Here is a 25,299-nt window from a genome sequence, read left to right as displayed (position 1 = left end):
TAAACACCAACACCCCAATAACAACTCTGTCAGAAAACATCTACCCTCTCTCACAATAAAAGAAGTCTACCAAGCACTGGGTGAGATGAAGAATTAACAAGCAGCAGGAGATCAGACTAGAGATCTAGAAACATGCAGGAAGATCAACAAAAACTGTCCTTCATCAACAGCTTGTCGATATTTGGATCAAAGAATTACAGAACACTGGATGACAGCCCTCATCCATCCATTACATAAATAAGGGGACAAAACAGATCCTAACAATTATTGGTGTGGGGGGGGGGATCTCACTCTTAGACAAACATACAGAATTCTTTCAAGAATCATCTTCAACAGGATCAGTTCACAACTCGAGAAAGAACAAGAAGAATCCAGGAAGGTTTTAGACCCAGGAGGAACTCTCCACACCAGATCATGAGTCTCAAGCTAATAATGGATTACAACAGGAAAAGAAAACAGAGAAACAGGAAAAGAAGCACAAACAAAAAGAGTTTCATATTTGTTTATGTTGGTAATAACATTTGTAGATTTCAAGAAAGCTTATGACTGCATCCACAGAGAATCCCTACTTAAAATGTTAAGACACCTTGGAGTACATACCAAATTAATAAACATGATAAAACTGATCCCCACAAACACTAAGTTGAAGGAAAAATTCATAGGCAAGCTCTCCGAACCATTTGAGATTAAAACAGGACTGCGCCAAGGTGATGGGCTCTTGCCACTATTAATCAACCGCGCTCTAGAATTGGTAATGAAGGAATGGCTCAAAAAATTCTCCCCAAAAGTAAAAATAGGCTGAAATATCAAAACAAACTGTCTTCGTTTTGCCGACGACTTGGCAATTCTAGCAAACGACATCGACGAAGGTAAATCACAGATATTAGAATTTCAAAACTTTGTAAACAAAATTGGCCTCAAAATATCATTTGAAAAGACAGAAAACCAACACATAGCTCACAAGCTCCTAAAACCAACACATTTAAAAGAAGTAAACATAAACGGTAATAAAAATCAAATAGTAACACAATTTAAATACCTCGGAGAAATAATAATAAACTTAAATGAAAAAACCTTGATCCAAAAAAGAAGAAACAAATCAGTCTAAAGCTCAAAAATTAACCTTGTACACTTACAATAAAAAATGCCTATCAATAAATGCAAAAATAAGACACTACAACACAGTTACAAAACCAGAAGCCACTTATGCAGCAGAAACACTCTTCCACTTGAACGAACAATCAAAGGCAGGCAGACTCCAGGATATTGAAAGAACTTTCATCAATAAAAAGCATCAGAAAGACGGGCAGTGGTGGATTGTGCACAACAGTCTTGTATAAAGAGTTAGAACCTGTCACTGGTACCATGTGTAAGAGGAGACTAAGATTATGATAGACTTTGTGCATATCATGAGAATGCAAGTTTCAAGACTTCTGAAAACAGCTAGTACAGTACAATCTTGACCTGTAAAACACCAAGACAGGATGCAGAGGGATCAGAGAAATAAGAGAGAATTTGAAGGAAATTACACCAGAAGACACCACAGATAAAGATAAAATTAAACAAGAAAATCAAGAACAAAAACACTCGTTTCACAATCGTAAGAAAAAACTCACAACACAAGAAAGGGCACAAAGAATGGAACGAATGAAAAAGTACTGGGAGGATTGCAAGACCCAAACAGTCCCATCGAAGAGATTTGGATAATGGACTGACTAAAGTGATCCTACGCAGTTATAAAAGATAATAATAATAATAATGAAATAGATAGCCTGAATTATTGTGATATTCAAAGTATACTTACACAAAAGGCTACAAAAAAATTAATTATAAAACTTAAGGGTAAAAAAGATATTCTAGATAGCTTTATTTCATAGTAAAAATTGTTATTTAACATCAGTTCCCTGAGCCCTTTTCTAACTTTATCAAGACACAGATTTCTCACCTTTGATTTTCGTGTGAATTGTTCTTTTTCAAAAGGATGGCAGTTTCTTTACCAGTAATTTAAATAAAGTAATTAAAACTTACAATTTGCAAAAAAGAGTAAATAAAAAATTAATCAATTCTTAAAATTATTATTATCATTACTTTATGTTTGTTTTGAAGAAGTGTTGTTAAAAGGTCAAAAATTTAAAGAACCTAATTTTTTTTTTGTTTCAATGATTTTTTGATATTAGTTTCATGTTTTTAATATTACTTTTATAGCAATACGTAAAGAACACAAACTAAAAACTAATAATCTGAAAGAGGCAAAAGTTTAACTAAACAAAATAGAATGTAGATGATGACAATTACTGAGAAATACATATGCAGCAAATTACGAAAGAAGAGGAATAAATATTAGATTTTTAAATAATTGCCACTTTTTAATTAATAAGAAAAATAATTAGTAAGTGGTAAGGAAATAAAAAAAGATCACTACATTAAATTCATATGACTTCTTTTATTGGTTTACATTATAAAATTTATTAAAAAGTATATGAAACTTTATAATCTAGTTAAATACAATGTAGAGGTATTCTTCAGCAACTCTGGTCAAATGTTTTATGGTAAAAATGAGGTGCAAGCTCTTCCAGCCAACTAGGATCTACAGATGTACACTCTCGCATGTATATTTTATCAGTTTGTGAAATTTCACAAAATAAAAGCCTGTAAATAGCAAAATTTTAAAGGAGATTAAGGAATATTTAAATTAATAAATAACATATACACAAAAAAATTAAATCTTCTACTACCAATTTGCTCAGAAAGTATTACTTACTGTTAGCACTACAATTATAATGGTACTAACTTCAAGAAATCCAATCAGCAACTTTACTCTACTTCACAACCCCAGAGATTGTAGAATGTTACTCCCTGAAGCATTTCAGGAGTTATGGAACTATTGGGTTGTAAGAGGAAGCAGTTTACAATCTTTACCATCTTGATGCAGGGCCAAATCTCTAAAATTTATTTAAAAAAAAAGTGTTTTATGTTATCTCATGTACACTATCTCTTACTTACTTTAAAATATGATCTTTACAATTTAACACATTTAGCATCGACCTGTCGAAGCCAATTGACAACAATAACAGCCCCTCTCAGGGCCACTACAAGGTTATACAGTGCCACATGCCGCCGAAGCCATTTGGTGACAATATTTAGAGCCTATATCACTCCCAGTAATGTAAGTATTCCAAAGTGGGTTATACATGTAAATTGGTTCAGCCGTTGAGCTGCTACAGTGGAACAAACATACATAAATACACTCTAAATACATTACACTCCTTTTTAAGCAGTTGCGTGAAAAGTAACAGTAATTTTTTAAAACAAAATAATGTCTTGTTAGTTATGCTTAAAAACAATACTCCATTACCTTTTCTTTAGTTTAATGTATTTACGATGTGCTGTGAACATGAAAAAATTTTAAATCAAAAAATTATCTATTATTTTATATGACAATTAATTATACCACTAATGCGGCAAAAGCCTAGTGACAATACATAAATTTAAGATGTCCAAATAAATTATTAGATTAGCTACATAGGTATTCCTAGGTTTTTTTTTTGTATAGTAGCCAGCAATATTGACCACCACACCAGTGGGCTAGTCCTACACTATATTAAACAACGTTATGGTTGACTACAGTATATAATTGATTTAAAATTGCAGTGCATTACCAGTAGGTACTTTTAATATTTATCATACAGCAATCATTTTATAAATGTCTAAAGATACTCTCCATCATTTTGTGTTAAGCAAGTGAACAAAAATGAAAATTATGCTAAGTGAAAAAAACAATATTGAAAAGTTTATTTACAAACCTTTTAACCTTAAATTAAATCAGTATTAAGGAAAACTTAATATAAATAAAATATAAATTAATTTTTCAATTTTTACCACTGAGGTTGTTCCAATGTGTATAGAACGGATCCTGGATGAATATACAACTGTTTTTCTCCCCTAATACTATGATATACTCCAGAATGATGTAGATAAGCAGCATTAGGAAAGAATCCAGCTGTTATTGCTCGACATACTTTCTTTGTATCACCTATAGATTAAAATGATATTAATCACAATTCTATTTTAATTAGATAAACAAAGAAGTTTGAATTAGGAATAATGAATGGAAAATTCAACATATGGTTGGTTTGGGCATATAATAAGGATAAAGACTAAAGGGAAGCTAAGAAAGTTAACAAATGAGAAAATGGAAAACACCCTTGAAGAAGATCATGAAAGAGGTAGGTAGGAAAACTGAAAAAAATACAAGAAAAAATCTGATGACAATCCATGATTACTGAAAGAGAATTGACAGAAGAATAAAAGCAAATCAGGGTTAATTTCTGATGGATACTACTAGTGCTGTAGGATAAAGTAGAAAAACAAGATGAAAAACCTAAGCCCCTCATTCGCTCCTTTGACTTAAAATAATGTTAAGTTTCTCAACTTTTAAAAATTTTCAGATTTTATCTGATTAAAGCAAACTTTACTGATTTCTGCCCATGTTCCCAGTTCAGTCCTACCTGGATATAATGGACACCCTACATGGATGGGTGTTTGCCTAATGTAAACAGGTACCCTAATTACTGTTGAGGTAGTCCTGTTTTTGACATTATTATGATACAGATTAGACTCATCATCAAAATTAAACAATTTCTGTTAAATATCTAATAGGCATCTTAATACAATAGGATCAGAAATAACTGAAAACATACCATATTTTGACTATTTTTGGGTTAAATCAGAAAACAAAAACTGTTTAAAAACTGTTTTCTTAGAATTAAACATTAGATGTCTTTTTCAATTAACTAAAAAAATATAATTAGTACAAAAGATATGTATAAGAAAATAAGTAAAAAAAAAAAAAATAATAAATAAATTAAAAGAAAGCAAAACAACAATAAAAATAATACTTAACAAAAATAAAAAATTACCACTACTAACAAAATACAAAACAAGTTCTTTAAGTAGTGTTTTTAGTAAAAAATACAAACATCTGTTGTTATTTTAGGCAATCCCAGAAGAAAGCATGAATTTAGCTTAAAAACTCTAAACTACTGAAATGTCAATGACTTAATGCAGACCTCTAAAATAGGCTGGATAGAAGAAACTAATCTCAAATAGGTCAAGACAACCATGCATCAACCAGAGATATTCCATCTAAAAATTTAACGAACGGGTAATTGTTAAATGTTCTTATGATTGGAAATTTTCTCAAAAATATTTTTAATTTAAAATTCAAAAAAGCCATTAGATATTAGTTTCTCATTGATGTTTAACAATGAAGTTTCTGTGTCACTATTGTTTCCAATAAACTAATTTTGTGACCAGTTTTAGACAATGATGGGCTAAAACTGATTTCACTGGCCTTCCATATTTAAGAGGATTTCTATAATTAAAAATATATATATATAAAAACTAATTAAGTATGTCAAAAGAAAAGTTAAAAATCAACTATATTCTGAATTTGGCAATGGTAAAAAAGTTTAACAATTCAATTAGCAAATACAAGCCTATAATTATACAACTTCTGCTGTAACTGAGCAATCAATAATAATTTTAAGCATAATTATATTTTCTTCATTTTTAAAATGATAAAAAATGTTTTAAAAAAAATTATTTCAGGAACATCTGTTTTAAAATTTTATTTTAATTTTTTTAAGTTTAGATTAATCTAAATTATACCTTAATCTGAGTAAGGCATAGTTTAGAATAATCTGCTATTGTAGCAAAATAAAGTACCAACCATCACATGAAACTACAGAAACTTTTAATTTGTGCAGTAATTTAAGCATCTGAGTTCTAATCTCAGTAACACGGCGTAATGCACGATGATTAACAAAATGATTATGACACCAACTTTTAGACTGAGTATCTGGAACAGTTTTGTATGCATTGTAAACATTCAATAATGTAAGCAGATCACCTTCTGACACCTAAAACAAAATAATGACTAAATTAAAAAATATTTGACTTTAAATTTTTCCTAAAGTGACTAAAAACTATAAATAAAATACTTAATTCTGCCGCATTTTGTTTTACTATTTTACATGTAATTTTCAGTAATAACATGCCTTTTTCATGTAGTTTAATATTTCTACTTTTCAAAATATATTTATAATCATCATTTAACATAATTATCCTTTTCCCACGGATAAAGCAAACCCAATTGTCTGGTCTCTTCAGTAAAAAACGTGCAGAAGAACAAAAGACATGATAGTTAATAAACATCAATACTAGTATTATGCTTTTATATTCATCACACTGGTTATGGGTGTCATTCTTTGTAGTATAAGCTACTTTGGTAGTAGAAGTCAAAGTTATTGTAATTGTTGATAGTTTGTAAATCTGGAGTTACATTACTATGGAATATTATAACGCAATAATCACTTTAAAAGCCTGGCTTGACATATACAGCCAAACCAGTTTTTTATTAAGTGTAAATTACTTTGTTTAAGAATTTCATTTAAGTCTGACAGTAAATTTATACTCAATTGAAGGAATTTTAAAGTTGGCACAATGGCTAGCTTTGTAATGAACAGTTTGGTTGTATACTAGCTTCAGTAAACAAACATATTCTTTAAAGCCATGTACAGTTAACATTTCACGACTTTTAAAAATAGTAGCACAGAAACTTCCAATTTGGCAGAAAATTGATTGAAAATTGCACACAATATAATATATATAAATAATTTAGATATACTGAATGATATTAATAATAATAATAGTAATAAAAAGAACACGTTTTAATAAACTGTACATACAAATTTAAAAATTAATGAACAACCATTTGGGCTTCACGACTTGGCATTACTGACAATGTAAATTGTATAAGGAACATACGGTTAAAACCTGTCTTCCAACAGAAATGACCAGGAAGAGTTTTTAATGACCTGACAGTACACTTTATATTTACAACAGTATACAATATTCATGTGAGAGGAGTATTCAAAGTTTAACAGGTGATTACGAGATTACCTTGTTTAATCTAGTAATGATACTGGGTTAAGCAAGGTAAATAATAATGTAATAAAAGTAATAATTTAATCTTATTAAATTACTCTGTTCTTTGAGGTTTGTATTATTTTAATTACAAAGAAGGTTTAAAAAAATATATAACTTACTTCTTTGTTTATGTATAACCTATTTGGCTCTAAAATCCTTTATCACAAGGTAAAAAACAATTCAATTTATTTAAGCACACACTATCATGTTTATTAGTTTATGTGTGGAAGTGTTCACATGGGGTTAGGTATCTATAATCTGTATCTAACTATTAAAGTATAACAAAGTTTTTAAAGGGAATAACTCATTTATGATAACAACAGAAATAACAAATGTACATGATAGTTGATAATGGGTATAAAAGTTTTTATTTTATGACATATATTACAAAAATACAAAATTATTGTAACTGATTCTGAAGTATTATTTTGTATTTTCTTTATTTTCACTACACAAATTTATTAAAATTATGATTTTTTAAAAAAATTTAATATATTTAAAAAACTATCCAATTACATCTACCTATATTAAGAATAATTACACTGAAATGAAACATACCTCAAATTTACGACGTTCAATACGTGCTTTTATGGCTGCTGATCCAGATGAAGGACGAATAAACACACTTTGAACTTGAAGAAGGGATAAAATACTAGCTATTTCATCTGAGCAGCCCATATCTCCTGGTCAGGGCAAAAATTGCAATAGCCAAAAAATTATAATATAATATTATAAGGGAAAACAACTTTGAGTATTCTCATATATTTACAATTTCAACTTTTGTTTTAACCATTACATTAATTGTTATTACACTGATTATGCAGAAACCTGTTATCAACAGATTTAATTATTATTTAAACTTTTTGGCAGTAAAAAATAAATAATATGAAGTACTGAAAACTATCTGCACCAATTTTGTGACTGTTTATAAATGTATCGATAATTTATTTTACTATGGCATCATTTCACAGCTTTCTGACAATGAAATATAGAATATATTAAAATATATATATTGTTCCGTTCCTTGTCGTGCTATCTGGTGCTGCGATCTAGTGGGTGCTAGTACTAACCGGAAGGTGAGGCCATACTAGTATTCTATGCTGGAATCCCGCTTGGTGAGGTCGCATTATTTATTTCATCCGGATGGACAACTAGTGTTAGTTATATTCTCAGTTAGAATCCCGCTCAGTGCAGTCGTATTTTCATTTCGTCCGGATGGACAATTAGTGTTAGTTATATTCTATGTCAGGATCCCGCACAGTGCGGTCTTGTTTTCATTTCAGTCCAAGGGGACTCATATTTTTTTTATAATGTTCAAGTTCAATTATGACTAAAGTGTCATACATTCTTCAGTTCAATTTAACCATTGTAATTCATTAAAATGTCAAGGATGACAACAAATTAAATATAACAATTCAAGAAGAATATAGTGTTGCTTCATTTCATCATCTACCATCTCATCAAAAAATACAGTTCACACTAGCTCTAAATTCCACCATATCTTTTCATGGTCCTTCAGGCCAGATCTACCATATCTTTTTATGGTCATCGCGGGGCGGATCTAACAACGTTTCATGGTCGCCGGATAGAGAGATAAGATCATCAGGTCGCTGAATTCGCAAGGCAGGATTCGTAAGGTTGGATCAAGTCGCCGGATCAAATGGTATTTTTAATTTGAATTATATGCAGTGTTAAATAGCATTACTTAATCTTTCATAGAAACTGTGATTGTTAATCTTTATCAGACAGTGTATATTCAGGAGTACGAGGGGCATTAGTATAAAATGCGTAAAATTCAATACGTTTTGAATAACTTGTAACATTCAGGACACGCATAAGATTATATCAGTAGTTGTTATACGCAAATTACAAAACGGTGAATCTTCAATAATATTAAGTTATAATAGGTCAGTCTTCAATAATAATAATAATTTTTTGTGAACTTTAATGTGTTAGAACTATACTGGGTTACATATGCACTCACAGTAGCAAGTAAGCAAGTTCAATATCAGCAGATGACGTCATATCGAGTATACATTAGAAAAACAACTTTATTAACTTAACTTCTGATCATCGAAAACAATTTAATAATATTATTTTATAGTAATTTAGTAATTATCAATTTATTTAATATTATCTCTATCAATACCATAGTTTAAGTCAAAATGAAATTTAAAGATTTAATTAAGAAATGAGTATTATGAAAAACTGCATAGCAAGATTAAAATTATTCATTAATAATTTTAATTCTGAATCAGACGATTATGATCTGTTCACTATAAAATTCAATGAACTATTAGAATACAAAAAAACATTTTTTGAAGTTCAACTGAAATAGAATTTCATAAAAATGCAACAGATAAAGAGTTACAGGATAGAGACATATATGGTAATATTTTTGATAAATTTAAATTAAAACATAAAAAACTAGAAAATCTTTTCAAAATTTCAGACGCAATTGAGTCAAATAAAACAACTGACAAACCCAATCAAATTACATTAAAACCTATACAAATTGAGTCCTTTCACCCTTTCACGGTGATGTGAGAACATGGCATAAATTTTTTGATCTTTTTAATAGTTTAGTCCATAACGCAAATAATTTTCCGATGTTGAAATATTTTATTACCTTACAAATTTCTTAAGAGGTAATGCTTTAGACGTAATAAAAAATTTATCAACATCTGAAAATTATGAAACTGCTTTAAACTTACTTAAGGCTTGTTATGACAACAAACAACTAATTGCAGCTAAACATGCTATGGAAATTATTAATCTGAAACCATCAAAAAAGGAAAATTCTAAAAATTTATCTAAATTCATTGATCAAATTAATTCAAATATTAATGCACTGAGGAATCTAAATATTGATTATTTAGAATTTATTATAATACAGTTAATTACTCAAAATTTAAATTTAAATACTTTAAGAGGCTGGTAAAAAACATTGGAAAATAATGATCCAAAGTTAGAACAACTCATTTCTTTCTTAGAATGTAAGTGTAAACTACTTGAATCCACAGACACGATTCATTGTAATGAAAAGCCACAGCCGCCTGATGTAGGTTTTAGCAGCAATATGATTATTCAAAACCTAGTTCTAGTAAAAATCTATTTTAAGTAAATAATTCTAATCATTTTATGTGTACCTTATGTAAAACTAGCAACTATCTATTGCATCGATGTCTTAAAAAAATATGTCTTAATTGATTAAGACATTGTAAGCACATTGTAAAAAGGTGTCAAAGTAATCGTAAGTGTAAAAAATTCTCACAGAAGCATCATATGCCAATTCATTTTGATAAAATGCTGCAAGAGTCAGCAATTAAATCTTTTAAGCCGAATCAAGCTCCTTCAGCTAATAGTTCATATTGTACTTTAAAATCAGAACCTAATAAGTCTGTTTTACTTGGAACAGCTGTACTTAACATTACAGATAAAAAAGGTAATTTCATCCAAGCCAGGGTTACTTGATTCTGCTTCAATGATTTCATTTTGTACTGAAAGGTTTGCTGCTAAACTTGGGCTTCAAACCAAACCTGTTTTAATGCTGATCACAGGTATTAGTAATGTTGTCACTAAATCTAAGTTAAGTGTTGATTTAAATATTAATTCTAGATATGAAGACTTTAATTTTAATTTGAAATGTCATGTACTGCCATCTATTATAGGTCTGTTACGTAATGATTTTATAAACGTAACTGACTGGGAAATTCCTTCTCAACTTTTTCTTGCTGATCCTCATTTTAATATTTCTGGGCAAATTGACATTCTCCTAGGAACTCAATATTACCTTTCGTTGCTTAAGCCTGTTCAATTAACTCATAATTCCAATCATACCATACTTCAAGAAACTCGTCTTGGTTTCATAGTTTCTGGTCAAATCCCTACTATACCTAGTAAGCAGAAAAACAATCACTTTTTGTTAGAAATGAACAGCGTTCCCCTCAATTAGAATTATTTTGGAGATCTGAAAAGATTGACGATTGTTTACCAACCAAAGAGGAATCTTTCAGCGAAAAACATTTCATTGAAAATACCTTTCGTAATCAATGAGGCAGATTTGTTGTGTCTCTTCTTCGTAAGGAAAATTGTACTTTAGGAGATTCGTTTGCAAATGCCAAACATCGTTTCAATTTATTACAGCGTAGATTTAAGAAAAATCCTAAACTCAAGAAAGACTACTTCCATTTCCAGAAAGAATATCAAGAATTAGATCACATGCAACGTGCAGATTCATCTCAGAGTAAGGCCCAATCTGAAACCTTTTATTTGCCCCACCACGCAGTATTTCGTGAATCTTCCACCACTACCAAAACAAGAGTAGTATTTGATGGTAGTGCAAAAACATCAAACAGCCGATCACTCAATTCAATTCTTGCTACAGGTCCAGTAGTACAAGATTTATTTTTGATTATAATTTGTTTTAGAACTCATAGCTACATGCTATCAGGCGATATTCCAAAGATGTATTGACAAATTCGCATTAATCCTCAAGATTTTTCATTACAAAGAATTCTCTAGTATCATGATACCAACTCATCAATCATTCCATACAACTTGCAGACAGTTATTTATGGTTTGGCACCTTTAAGTATTCTAGCTACAAGATATTTGATTGAAATTTCTAATCAAAATGAAGCCTTCTTTCCTCAAAGCTTGTCAATCAATCAAGGAAGATTTTTATGTCGATGATCTGCTCACTGGTTGTGACAACATCGATCAGTTGAAACAATTATACAATGATGTTCTCGTTATTGCTTAGTAAATATGGACTTTCACTACATAAATGCCATTCCAACGTTCTAGATATGTTGGACAATTCTGATTCTTTCATCAAATTAGACAAAGATGAAAACATTAAGACACTTGGATTATTTTGGAATCCTCAAGGTGATGATTTCATCTATCAATTCAAACTAAAAGATGATAATACTTCTTACACTAAACGTTCTGTTTTATCAATTGTTTTTTCATTGTTCAATCCTTTGGGTCTACTTGCTCCTATAATCGTTCCATTTAAGGTGTTCATCCAAGAATTATGGTGTGCTAACCTTCAATGGGATGAAGTTCTTCCTGCTCCGTTAGCAGAAAAATGGAATTTTCTGTACTCTCAACTCAAATCTTCAAGTAATTTTAAGATTCCTAGATTAGTTAAAATTAGTTTTAGTTAGAGTTATTAACTGCATGGATTTTGTGATGCGAGTAATCACATGCATATGGTCCATGTCTTTTCATCAGATCTGCTGATAGCAATGAACACATTGAAACCCACTTATTGTGTTTAAAATCTAGAATTGCTCCAGTCAAGCAAATCTCTATTCCTAGGTTAGAGTTGAATGCGGCTCTTCTTTTATCTCGTTTATTCAATAAGGTTAAGTGTATTTTAGGTATAAGATTTGATTCAAACCACTTTTGGTTGGATTCTCAAGTGGTACTTTACTGGTTGTCATCGCTTCCTAATCGATGGAAGGTATTTGTTGCAAATAGAGTTTGCGAAATTCAAGAGCTAACTAAGGAATGCTTATGGAAGCACGTTCCTTCAAGGGATAACTCCGCAGACATCCTGTCACGTGGTTGCATGCCGGATACATTAACCTTGTCACAACTCTGGTGTACTGGTCCGTCTTTTCTGAAACATAGAGGAAAATGCCTGGCAATCCAATTTGCCTATCATTTCTATTATTCCGCCAGATTCGCTCAAGGAAGAGAAGAAGTCTAGCAAAACTAATGTGTTTTCAGCTGCTCTTCAAACTACAGAAGCTGTAGAACTTTCAAAACCATTTTCTTCATTCACACGAATATTAAACATATTTTCATATTGTCATCGCTTTATTTATAATTTAAAAAATAAAACTAATCGTATATTGTCAGATGTTTCCTCGCAAGAAATCAATTCCACGTTGCCAATACCTATCCGTCATGGAGGGCGGCATACATCTGATCCCACTTCACTTACTCCTGGATATTTTTTAATTTTCGCTCCTTTAACTTCTTACCTGACCCTGATTTCTCAGGCATTAACATAATTATTTTATGAAATACTCTTTGTTTGTATATTAAGTTTCATTTCATGTATGTTATCACAAAATTATAATTAAGGTAATTATAACTGGTGGGCGGTATGTTCTGTTCCACTTCGAGCCGTCCGGTGCTGCGATCTAGTGGGTGCTAGCGCTAACCGGAAGGTGAGGCTGTACTAGTATTCTATGCTGGAATCTTGCTCAGTGCGGTCGCATTATTTATTTCGTCCGGATAGACAATTAGTGTTAGTTATATTTTATTTCTGGATCCCGCACAGTGCGGTCGTGTTTTCATTTCAGTCCAAGGGGTCTCATATTTTCTTGATAATGTTCACGTTCAATTATGACTAAAGTGATTATGATATAATACATTCTTAAGTTTAATGTAACTATTGTAATTCAATCAAAATGTCAAGGGTGACAACAAATTAAATATAATGATTCAAGAAGAACATAGCGTTGCTTCATTTCATCACCTACCATTTCCAAAAAATACAGTCCACACTAGTTCTAAATTCTACCATATATAATTCAGATAAAAACGGAAAATGAATTTAAGAATGTTGAAAATGAATGCAAAAATAAAAAAAATTCTATAACCTTAGTTCTAAATTCTACCATATATAATTCAGATAAAAACGGCAAAATGAATGTAAGAATGTTGAAAATGAGCGAAAAATCCAAAAACCTTAATGACGTTACGGAATAAATTTGATGATGATATCAAGGTTATAGAAACAAATTGTAAAGGATGCAATGACTAATTTTATTTGATAATTTGAAATTTTAAAACAAAATTGATTAATTTTGTACTATTTTTAAAAATAAATGTACACTGCAGAGTCTTTTCTAAAACTTACTGACCACAGGGATTATCTCTTGTAGGATTGACTTAATGATAAAACGTTTCTAAAGCAACAATAAAGTGAACTTTCTGGATTTTTTTACATCAGTGTTTTAAGCATAATCAGTTTAAGTATCATTGGTATCTAACATTTTCTGTTAAGTTTTTTAGCAAACTGCTTATTTTTTCATTAATTTATTCAATAATAAAAACATACTGACATCCATTACTAGTTATGAAGGATGAATGAATTTTGTAGCATGAAAATGTCTTGCTGTCTTAAACCCGGAACCTTTAGATGAAAGGCCCAGGCACTACCACTCCACCATGGAGATCAGCAGAGTAGATTTATGTTTATAAATATATGTTATCTAATAAAAGTTTTGTGGTAAGCATGATAAATCTTGACGTAAATTGATTGGACCTATTATTAAGGCAACAGTAGTTATTGGTACTTTACGGTCAGTGCATCAACAGCAGAGAATATTTGTTATAATGAAATTTACATAAAGGCATATGATGATAAATGATGGTGTTTTCAATATTACTAAACCTGATGTTTGATTATTGCTTTGTATACTGTAAGATTAGTACAGTAACTAGTTTCAGTTAATAAACCTTTACAAAATAATCATCCCTAGAAGGTATTTGGATCTATTTTAATTTGATCACATATCATTAGCTAGTAACTACTTTGATCACTGACTGTGGTGCTATATTAATCAATGTCACATGAAATGGCACAGAAAATATTCATATCTTTATCTGTTTCTTCACTGTTATCTAAACTTTAACAACATTACGACCAAAGTTGTATTATTCACTTACACTATCAGTTGATTAATTTATCTTTTTAATGCTATGATTGTTTGTTTATTAATTAGGAGTCGAGTTCAAATTTTTATTTTGTAATATAGAAATTTTCAATGGCAACAGGTATTTTCACTTCTAAATTTAATTTAATTTTTAACATCATTATGGTTAAATTTAATCTTAATTAATCCATAAAATTAATAATACTTATGCAATGATTTATCTCAGTTTTAATTTCCTTTACAGTAACTAGATTAGCTGTAAATAATTTTAATTTTAGTTGCTTTTAAATCACTATTACTAAATTTATTAAAACTAAATTAATATAATTTCATTAACACATTTTACTATACATATTCACTATTTTCTAAAATTTATAGCTGATACCAAAAATGTATTCTGTGATCCATTTAAGATTAAAGTCCTTATTACGTAAAAATACTATTTAATGGCAGTTTTATCCATGCATGTCTCTAAAGAGCAACTTTCCAGTATTTATAAAATTAATCACTAATCAGTAGTTTTTAGATAAAATTTTTTTACACGAATAACTAGTAGACATACCTGAAACAAGAAGAGCTTTCGCATGTAAGGGAGACAGTGGAAATTCAGCCATTTGTATGCCAAGAGGTCTCGTAAGAGAACCATCATCAGAGAGTACACCAAGTGCATGAAGCAATTCTAATGCAGCAAGGAGGTTACGAGCAGGAGGTGGTGATGGAAAAGAGAAACGTAAAACATTATTAATGCCGAGTGCTTTTAATTGTAAAACAGCACCACTCAAATCTGATCGTTGCATTTCTGGTGGTGAATTCTCAGGCAATTTTTTATAGTCATCTTCAGTATATAACCTGAAATAAAATTTAAGACTAAGGCAAAAACTATTTCTCACAATAAACAGATGAAACTGAAACTAAATTAAAGAGCAAGGATGGATGGATGGATGGAAAGTCCAATAAATGTACATAAATTCAATCATTAATTCAGTCAGTTAATACAGACTGTAAATATAAAATATTAATATATCCATATCATATTCTTTATTTAAATTTTAAAAACATTGACTCTAAAACAGATATTAAATTTATTTTAATATTATGTTATTTTAATAAATGAACATCAAACTTTTTTTTATTCAATAATCTTTATGTTTTTTAAAATTAAAATGATGCTATCACAAAAAATCTGTTGTGGACACCACATGACTTCTTTGTGCACCTATTAAATTATATATACACATTTTTTGCTGCAGTTCATTTAAACTTATTTCATTTGAAAGTGAGATACGATCCTCCAATTCTTTAATAAAGTGGACAGTTACACAATTGCTGAAATGTTAGTTTTCATTAACATCAACTATTTATACAATTATTAATCCAACAATCTTACATGAAATATTAGGATAGAGTAAAAGTCCCTTTATTACTTGTATTACTAGATCAGTATTATTCGTATCTTCCTGAGTTGGTGATTAACAAAAGTTTCAGATTTCTGGTGTGTCATATAAATAAAAGTTAATAATAATTAAACTATTCCGTTTAAGGAACTCCTATATAATGGTAACAAATGTTAATTTCGACTTTATGGTGTAAAATATTCATTTTTATTATTGGATTATTTGGTGAATAGTCAAAAATGAAAAAGAAACAATCATAAAGAAAAATAAAGATAAAATGAAGAAATCTATCTCAAAAAACAAGAAGATGAATATGAAGAGGAAGAAAATGTTAAGAACAAGGGAAGAATGAAAAAATTAAGGGAAGATGATAAATATAAAGAGGAAGAAAATGTAAAAACCAAAGAAAGAATAAAAAGATTAAGAGAAGATGATGAATATAAAGAGAGAGAAAATTAGAAAACTAGAGAACGTGTACACAAATTAAGATCAGAACAATTATATCAAACCAAAGAATGATTAAATGATTAGCAACAAAAAACAAATAAATGAAATGATGATCAACTCTGACTTAGGGAGAATATTATTTGACAATATCATAGTAGTAATGAACTAAAAGATAAGAATTTTTTGCAATTTATTTCTTGTGAGGGTCTATTTTTCAGTCACTCTGTAGTTAACGTTAATGTAGGTAAAATTAAACAGAAATTAAAAATATCAGATGTTTCACCAAATCTATTAATATACACAAATGTAATAACGCCTACACACATATAAAAACATACACGCATAAATTACATATACACATTTTTAAATGTACATAAAAATTTATTTCACTAATAACTTATGATTTTTTTTTAATATTTTTTTATTTATTTAATAATTATTATTTATTGTAAATTTTTTTTTACAATCATGGGTTAATTATATTTAAATTAAAAAAAAAGTTAAAAAAAATCTGATATGGACTACACATGAATTCCTTGTATGCCTATTAAGTTACATTTACTTCTTTTTTTTTTTAATTGAAAAGTACATAAAATTTTATTTTATTAGAAACGTCTGATATTTTTCATATATATATATATATTTTTATTTTTTTATTATTGAATTATTATTCATCATAAATTTTTTTTACAATGAGAGGTTAATAATTAATAAATCAATATATATAAATAAAAAAAAAAAAGGAGATGAAGTCTAATTTGAACCGATGTATCTTCCCTTGTAAGATCCAAATATTTCATCAATTAACATTTTATTTGGCTATAACTCTGGAATCAATGAAAATAGATACCACTTATAATATTGTTGAAAAACTCTCAATGATTACTGCAGTTAAGAAAAAGTACAAAATTCAAATTTTGGGGGATTTTGGGCTTTTTTGAACACTTTGGTTCAGTCAATTGTAATCATGAGAGGAGGTGCACTACTAGATGTTACAACAGTCCAAAATCCAAAATTTCAACATCCTACGGCTAATTGTTTTTGAGTTATGTGAGATACGTACATACATACATATGTACAGATGTCATGCCAGAACTAGTCAAAATGGGTTCAGGGATGGTCAAAATGGATATTTCTATTGAAATCTGAAAACCAAAATTTTTCACTATCACAATACTTCCTTTACTTCATACAAGTAAAAACTCATTTAGTTTATTTTGATAAATTTATCCTGATGATACAGTTCTACACTGCAAAATGTATAGATTTACACATGAAAAAATATGACTATTTCACTGTTTTTAATGATATAACTAAATTCAACAGACTCAGTAACGTGCTCTAAAGATTCAATACAAGAAGGTTCTTAATAAATAATTCTATATATGTGTGTATAGATATATATACTCACATACACATTTTCACATATATTCAAATCTTAATATTCACTAATTAAACCAATTTTGATGATTCTTTTTTATTTTGTAATGGAAGCTCCTCTGGTGGTACTGATATGAAACTTTTTTCTATATGATTTTAATGTAAGTTTTTTAAGCAAAAATTAGTCTACATAAATTACTTGTTGTAATCATAATTGCTTAATACTGAATTATGCAGGGTATTGGTTATAATAAAGTGGTATACAGTCTAATGTTCCTATTATTTCTAAATGAAAATTTAAGAAACTTGTTAGGAAAGCTTGGGTAAATGAAGGTTAATTATAAAGTAGAAAAGTAAAACATAATCCTGAATTAAAGAAAATCTTAGCTTAATCTTGGTAGCAGTCTGTTTATGTTGTAACAGAACAAAGTATTATTTTTATCTATTATTAATATTTAATAATGTATTGAGTTTTGTGTTTGATATACTTTTTAAAAATATCCTTAAAAGTACAGTGATAAAGTGTCTTTAAAATGATTTAGCTAACAGAGAAAAAAGTGTTTATAAGCATATAAATTGCAAAGCCTAATTACGTCTTAAATTATTTGAAAAATGATGATATATGTTAATTTAGGTGGTTAATGGGCAGCCTGGTGTTTACATTTTTCTTTTTCACTTACCAGGCAGCAGTTAAAATGGCATCCAGCTATGAAGACTGTACACTGTGTATATTGTATTGTTGGTGTTATATATGAAGTTGTGTTTTAAGTAGTAAACAATGAGTAAGATGTTAATTCTTTCACTAGTAATGCCAGTAATATTGTATAATTTAATATAATATATAACTCACAATTGCACAATTTTATCATATGATTTAATAATATTCACCTGAAAACTTTACCAGACTTGATTCTTCCAGCTCTTCCTGCTCTTTGTTCTGCTGATGCTTTAGATATAGGAACAATAACAAGACTATTTGTCCATGTATTAGGATTGAACCATTGCATTTTTACAAAACCACTGTCAATAACTGGAAAATTAAAACAGAAATAATGTTTTATGTGTATAGATGAATGTTTCATATATATGAGGGGTGTTCAGGTCAATCCAGGATTATTAATTTTTAATAAATATAAAATTCACTTATGATAGTAAAAATTAACTTTTATTTTTTTATGTAATCTCAGTTGCAATTATTAATTATGTTTCACTAGTTTATGGATACCCACAGTGTAGAAATATAGGTTGTTATGTCGAAATGAAGATACGACTGACTGCTTCACCTCATCATTGCTGGTGAAATGCTGCTCTCCGAGGAACAATTACAAGGCCTACTAAAACAACCCATATCTATAGGATCAATAATAATAATTCAAACTACTTTACCATAGAAATGTGCAGAAATCAATCAATAATTATATCATCAGGTGAAAATCTCTGGCAGTGAAGTCCAGACTGTATGGAGGGTGTGGCAATAACTCTCAGCCAAGACCATGTAGCGTGCATGTCATGTGGTGGGTGTGGTCATGCATTGTCCTGCAGAAACAGAATGTCTTTTAGCGACTGCACCAGGCCGTTTTTTCTTGAGATCAATGTGCACATCTTGAAGAACTTTGCGGTAGTACTCACTGTTAATATTGACTTGACGGAGTAGAAAATCGATGTGAATTATGCCATTTATATCCCAAAAAACTGAGGCCATAACTTTGCCTGCAGAAGCAATTGTTCAAAATTTTTTGGGAGGTGGTGAGTCTGCGTGCTTCTACTGCTTTGATGCACATTTTAATTTGGGGTGAAATGATGGACACACGTTTAATCACAGGTAACAATTCGATCAAGAAAAAGCTGGCTTTTTTTTTGTCAAAATGTTGCTTTAACTTTGCAGATTTGCAAACTTCTTTGCCGGTCAAAAACAGAAAGCTGTCTTGGTACCCAACGTGTACTAACCTTACTAAACTGCAGATGGTTATGAATGATTTTTTTTATAGTTCCCACAGACACATTTATTGTTTCTGCAATTTGCTGAGAAGTTATCCATCGATTATCAAGGATCAGTTCTTTCAATTGCTGAATGTTCATGAGACTGACTACAGTAGGCTCTGAACCACCTCAACTGGGATTGTTCATTCACTGATGTATGACCTTCTCTAAAAACATTTGCACCACGCAAATGTTTAACTGTAACTAAGAGTCTCATCACTGTACTGTGGAAAGAGTCGTGAATAAATCTCACTGGGTTTTACACCTTCATTCATGAGAAATTTCATTACAATGCGCTGTTCCACATATTCATTCACTACATTGGACGCTATGTTCTTTAAAACTACTGCTGTTGTTTAACATTGCTTCATGCCAGTGTGCCATGTGGTAATAGCTGACACTAGTACCTTATGTGTACAACCAACAGAATGCGCAGGAATCTCAATTTACACTCTAGTCTTAACAAAAGTCCTGGACTGATCTGAACATCCCTTGTACATATATATATATATATATAAACATACATTGTGAGTCCAAAGTATGGAAACCCCCTCAACAATTTTAAATCTATTCAAGATAGAATACTGTAACTTTCAGAATAAGGTATCAGTCAACTACTTTACCTTTTGACGAGAAACAGAATTTCAAATCCTCCTTGGGGGTGGCCCAGGTGTTGTAAATCAAACATTTTAAATGGTAACACCCTTTGTGTGATAATCAATTTAAAGGTCTCTTTAAGAAAAGAAAAATTTATAAATAAAAAATTGGTATGATGACTACTCAAAATGGCAGCAAGATAAAGTTTGGATTGTGAAAAAAAATTGCATTGATAATTTAAGTAACTGTTATTGAAAATAAATAAATTTATAAAAATTTGATTAAATGGATATTATTGAATAAATTTATTTAAAAAAAGAAATTATTTATTAAGCATAATGTTGGCTTGTTTACAACATTTCATTTTAATAAATGTATTCCTGTTTAATAGTGTGTCAGTCGGTTGTAGAAGGAAGATACTGCATTATTCAATGACCAATATCAACAATTTTGCAATTTACAGTCATTTAAAAAAAATATAGCTTCATCACTAAAAACTATGTTGATTAGAACTATTTGTACAAATATTGTTCATCATAACTTTGTAGAACTCAAATTCTTTGATTGTAGTCATATTCATTAAGTTCTTGCACCAGATGAATCTTGAAGGTTTGAAATTTTCACTTTTCAATGTTCAAATCACTGAACTTTGGGAAATGTTATGTTCTCATGCTGCTGTTCCGAGTCAAGATATGAGGAGTCTCAATAAATTCTTGCATAATCTCTAACGATTTGTTATTATCTGCTGCAGATTTAGGCCTACCTGGTTTTCCTCTATTATTAATGCTCCCTGTTTCTTCAAATTGTTTGATGGTTTTTGACACTGTACTTTTTGAAGTAGGGTTACTATTATTAAATGTTGAATTTAACAATTCACAAACTATATTATACAACCTATATCACCAATGCCTCTCATCATTAAAAGTGTGACCCTCTCCTGTTCACTAATTGACAAGTTCAGAGCAATGTTAGCACGTAGCACAGAAAAAATTAATTCAGTAAAAAAATATTATAAAAAAGGTAAAAACTATGTAAACAACAAAGTAGCTTACAAATGTGGTAAATATAGACAAAATCATTTAGCCAGCCAATGACAATAAAATCCTGAAAAATACCTTAACTAGAACGATTTTAAAGTTGTTGAGGGGTTTCCATACTTTTGACTCACTCTCTATATAAGTGTATGTACAAATAGTAAAATAAACTTTACTAGATAAAAGAACTTTTGTAAATTTTATTACAACTACGATCAAGTGAAAAGAAGGTAACGTATTTAATATATTTTAATAGAATGGTTGGTTCAAGTCTTGGTTAGGTAGATTTTAAAATTTCCACATACCAAAAGATCTATAACACACATCCATAAAGAAATTTAAGCATATGTGGTGAATTATCATTTACAAAAAAACAAATATAAATTGCATTTTAAGTTGTACATAATACATAAAATTTTTAAATAATACTTAATAAATAGCTTACAAACTGTTAAATTGGATAGCTACAACAGTACCCAATTCATCACATATACGTACCACGTATACTAAGTAGTTTTTACATAGAATATTAGACTAAAAGGAAAATGTAAAAAAGTGTATAATTATAAAGTGAAACAATTTTCTAAGCAATCTCCACTTGCAACTTATGTAATAATACATTTTTTTAAATTATTAGAGATGACCATGTTGGCATAGTTGTGTTGACTGAAAGTAATTCAGTAGGCTAACATCTAAGGAAGAATGAACACAATGTTCTTAAAATACTTGGTGAGAAAGTTATGTGAAACTATTTCATGTCAACTTACATACTTATACCTTTACTCTTTTTATAAGAAAAGAAGAAATATAAGAAGTGAATTTAAGTAAAAAATTTGCTCTTAAATTATTTTGTAGAAGGTAGAAGAAAGAATAGAAGTCTACTCACTTATAATTCAGTTCACCTATTCAAAGCTTCCAATAATATGAAACAATTATTTAAGAAAAAATTGTTATAATAAATTACTGCACTTAATTATTACAACTGTAAAAGATAAAATTTATGAAAATTAATTAAAGAACCATGAAAAAATTTTACTGCTGATTATCTTCCAAACAGTGAAACTTGTATGCCAACAAAATTATTATGAAAGTGAAAACAGATAGTAAAATTGTGATAAAAGATGATGAACTTGAAACTAGGGTTACTGATGAAGAAGTACGAAAGTCAGATGTGAACATATTAATTTGACTTTCAACGTTTATGTTGACTGGCAAGCTGACAACATGTCATAAAAAACCTTGCTGCGGGTACAGATTTGAAACAGAGTGTGTGAAAGTTCTCAATAAAGTGAAAGGGAAATTGCAATTTCTGATTTTTTAATAAGTAGCAAGACAATTAACATGTAGGATTCTTAAAAAAAAGTATAGGAATGCTATGCAAAAAAAAATTCTCTAACTTATTTTATAAAAGTTAAATTTTAGTGAATAATAATGATTTAATGTAATATAATGCATTTAATAAAAAGAAACGAAAGTTTGTTTGTAGTTTCTCAGTCATGATCTGGTTTGTTTTATATAAATTGTATATAGAACAATTATTTCATGTAAATTTTTCATAGGATATTAAATAATAAATACTATATTAAATACCTTAAGTTTATTAAATATAGTGTTGTAGTATTTCAGTGTAGCTTTTCAGTAATGAAAAATCTGTTAATCTAAAATAGTAAAAAACGTCTTTTGATTGGGATTACTACAAAGGATTGGATTGTATTATGATATCAGAAAAAAACAGTTTAAATCTTTATATTAATGTAATTAATTAATGAAAGGTTCTGTGATGCATTGTTTCCAATTAAAAGATATTATTTAGCATCTTAATAAAAACATATAGCAGAAGAAAATTAATTCCAGAACAGGTGTATAGGAGTTGATTTAATTTTAAAACCTCATTAATATAAGTTTCAATCAGCAATTCAGAGAAACACTTAGTTAACTGATGATTAATTATTTCAAGTACAGCTTATGATGCTAATAATGACTGTTATAAACATTTTCAGATAAACAATTAACTTCTAAGTGAGAAATAATATTGTCTAATAATATGACTTGTAGACTATGAGCATGGAATAGCATTCATTACTTTTCAAACAAAATAATTAGAAAGATAGTGTGATACCTTGCAACTGCAATGATTATGTCATGATTTACAACCAGTTAAGATAACTGAAAAACTAACAACAAAGTAAAAGTTTTCAGTAATACAGATTAAAAAAAAAGACTGATAAATAGGATAAAACTAAGCAAGTAAGAGATGTTTAATCAAAACAACACATGATGTACATTCTATCAGATGTTACTAAACTTTGTAAATATTTTTAAAGAAAAATAATGCTTTATTAGTAACCTATAAAGTATTTTATTTAGTGATTTCTGTCATATTTTCTTATTACTTTGGTAGTTATACGGTTAGGTGCTAAAACAATGAAAAAAATTAAAATTAATTAAAGTAAACTACAAGAAAACTTACCATAAACAATTCCAGGGATAGTCACAGAAGTTTCAGCTATATTTGTTGCAATGACTATTTTTCTTTGATTTCTTTGAACAGTTTGAAAAACTTTTAACTGTTCACTATTTGGGAGAGCACCATACATTGGTAATATCACTAATTTTACTGGAAAATAAAAAAGAATTATATACTAACATGACAACTTTCAATTAATTGAGAAATAAAGGGAGCCTAAAGCCTAAACAATGTTAGACCTCCATAAGTGGATGGTTTCTTTAAAAAAAAATAATCAATTTGGGTATAAATACCTTTAATCAGAAAAAATAAGATAAAAAAACATAGAGAATAAATAGACAATAAAGCATGCACATGTGCACACACACAAACGTGTGAGTAAATATGCTGCAAGCAATCGTAGTAGTAATAATGTAATGGGCTACAACCAAAATATAACAGTAGTGTAATAAACATACAAAACTTTTAAAAAAAACTTGAGAATTTAATTCTGAACAAACTGGTATAAGATAAGTTGAATAAAACAAAGAAGAGCTAGAAAAAATTGAATTTTATTTAGAAACAGTATTTTAGACCAAAGGGCATTAAACATACCAGTTTATAATAAACTTTCAAAAATGAACCCACCATTTTCAACACATTTCTTGGCATAATTCTGTACTGCTTTTGTTGCTCTTTTAGTTCTTTAGGGCTGTCCTTAAGTTTCTCAGCAGTATCCATAATGTGGGCAATTAATTCTCATGAGCATGTATTTTTGTTTTGTATGCAATATTTTCATCCATCTCCAGGCGCAAAAATCTAAAGTTGTTAGATCAGGCAGTCTTGGTGGTCAGGAATGTGGACCGCCACGACTGATCCTTTTTATCAGGGAAATGATGATTTAAGTGAGTGGAAATGACACTAGAGAAGTGGGAAGACACATCATCGTGCTGGAATTATACTTTGCGCCTCAGTGCTAGAGGAACATTTTCAAGCAGCAACGGCGATTCTTCAACGGCGTCAGGTAATATGAATGATCCAAACAGTTGATTGTGAAGATCACACCCACCATACTTTGATGCTAAATCTGTGTTGAAAATTGCCTTCCACTGTTTTATGAGGATTTGCTTCTGCTGATGTATGCTCATTGCATAAATTGTTTACACCATCTCAAGTGAAATTTGCCTCGGTAAACAAAACTAAATACTTCTAGAGCGGTCAATTTGTATTCCACTAGTTGCAGAACTCCAACCGAAGTAGATCATCTGCTGGGTGTAGATATTGAACTGGCTCTATATAAGGGAAAAACTTATTTTGTTTAAGTGTCCTCCAAACCATCAAATGTGAAA

At 29.5% G+C, this 25,299-nt stretch overlaps 1 protein-coding gene across 1 annotated transcript in view; it reads right to left on the bottom strand.

Moving 5' to 3' along the window:
* Positions 1-2,428: 2,428 nt before the first annotated feature.
* LOC142318891 (putative ATP-dependent RNA helicase DHX35) overlaps positions 2,429-25,299 on the bottom strand; it is a 53,639-nt gene continuing 30,768 nt past the window's right edge. Inside the window, exons 7-13 of the mRNA XM_075355525.1 lie at positions 23,975-24,121; positions 18,782-18,923; positions 15,235-15,521; positions 7,549-7,673; positions 5,732-5,921; positions 3,880-4,033; positions 2,429-2,649 (exon numbers count right to left, since the gene is read on the bottom strand). Coding sequence (XP_075211640.1) covers positions 2,523-2,649; positions 3,880-4,033; positions 5,732-5,921; positions 7,549-7,673; positions 15,235-15,521; positions 18,782-18,923; positions 23,975-24,121 — 1,172 coding nt within the window. The 3' untranslated portion in view covers positions 2,429-2,522. The remainder of the gene's footprint in view (positions 2,650-3,879; positions 4,034-5,731; positions 5,922-7,548; positions 7,674-15,234; positions 15,522-18,781; positions 18,924-23,974; positions 24,122-25,299) is intronic.

This window comes from Lycorma delicatula, chromosome 2 (assembly GCF_047948215.1).
Source record: "Lycorma delicatula isolate Av1 chromosome 2, ASM4794821v1, whole genome shotgun sequence".
NCBI lineage: Eukaryota > Metazoa > Arthropoda > Insecta > Hemiptera > Fulgoridae > Lycorma > Lycorma delicatula.
The sequence above is the reverse complement of the archived record's forward strand: the minus strand, read 5'-3'. Positions and strand labels throughout refer to the sequence as shown.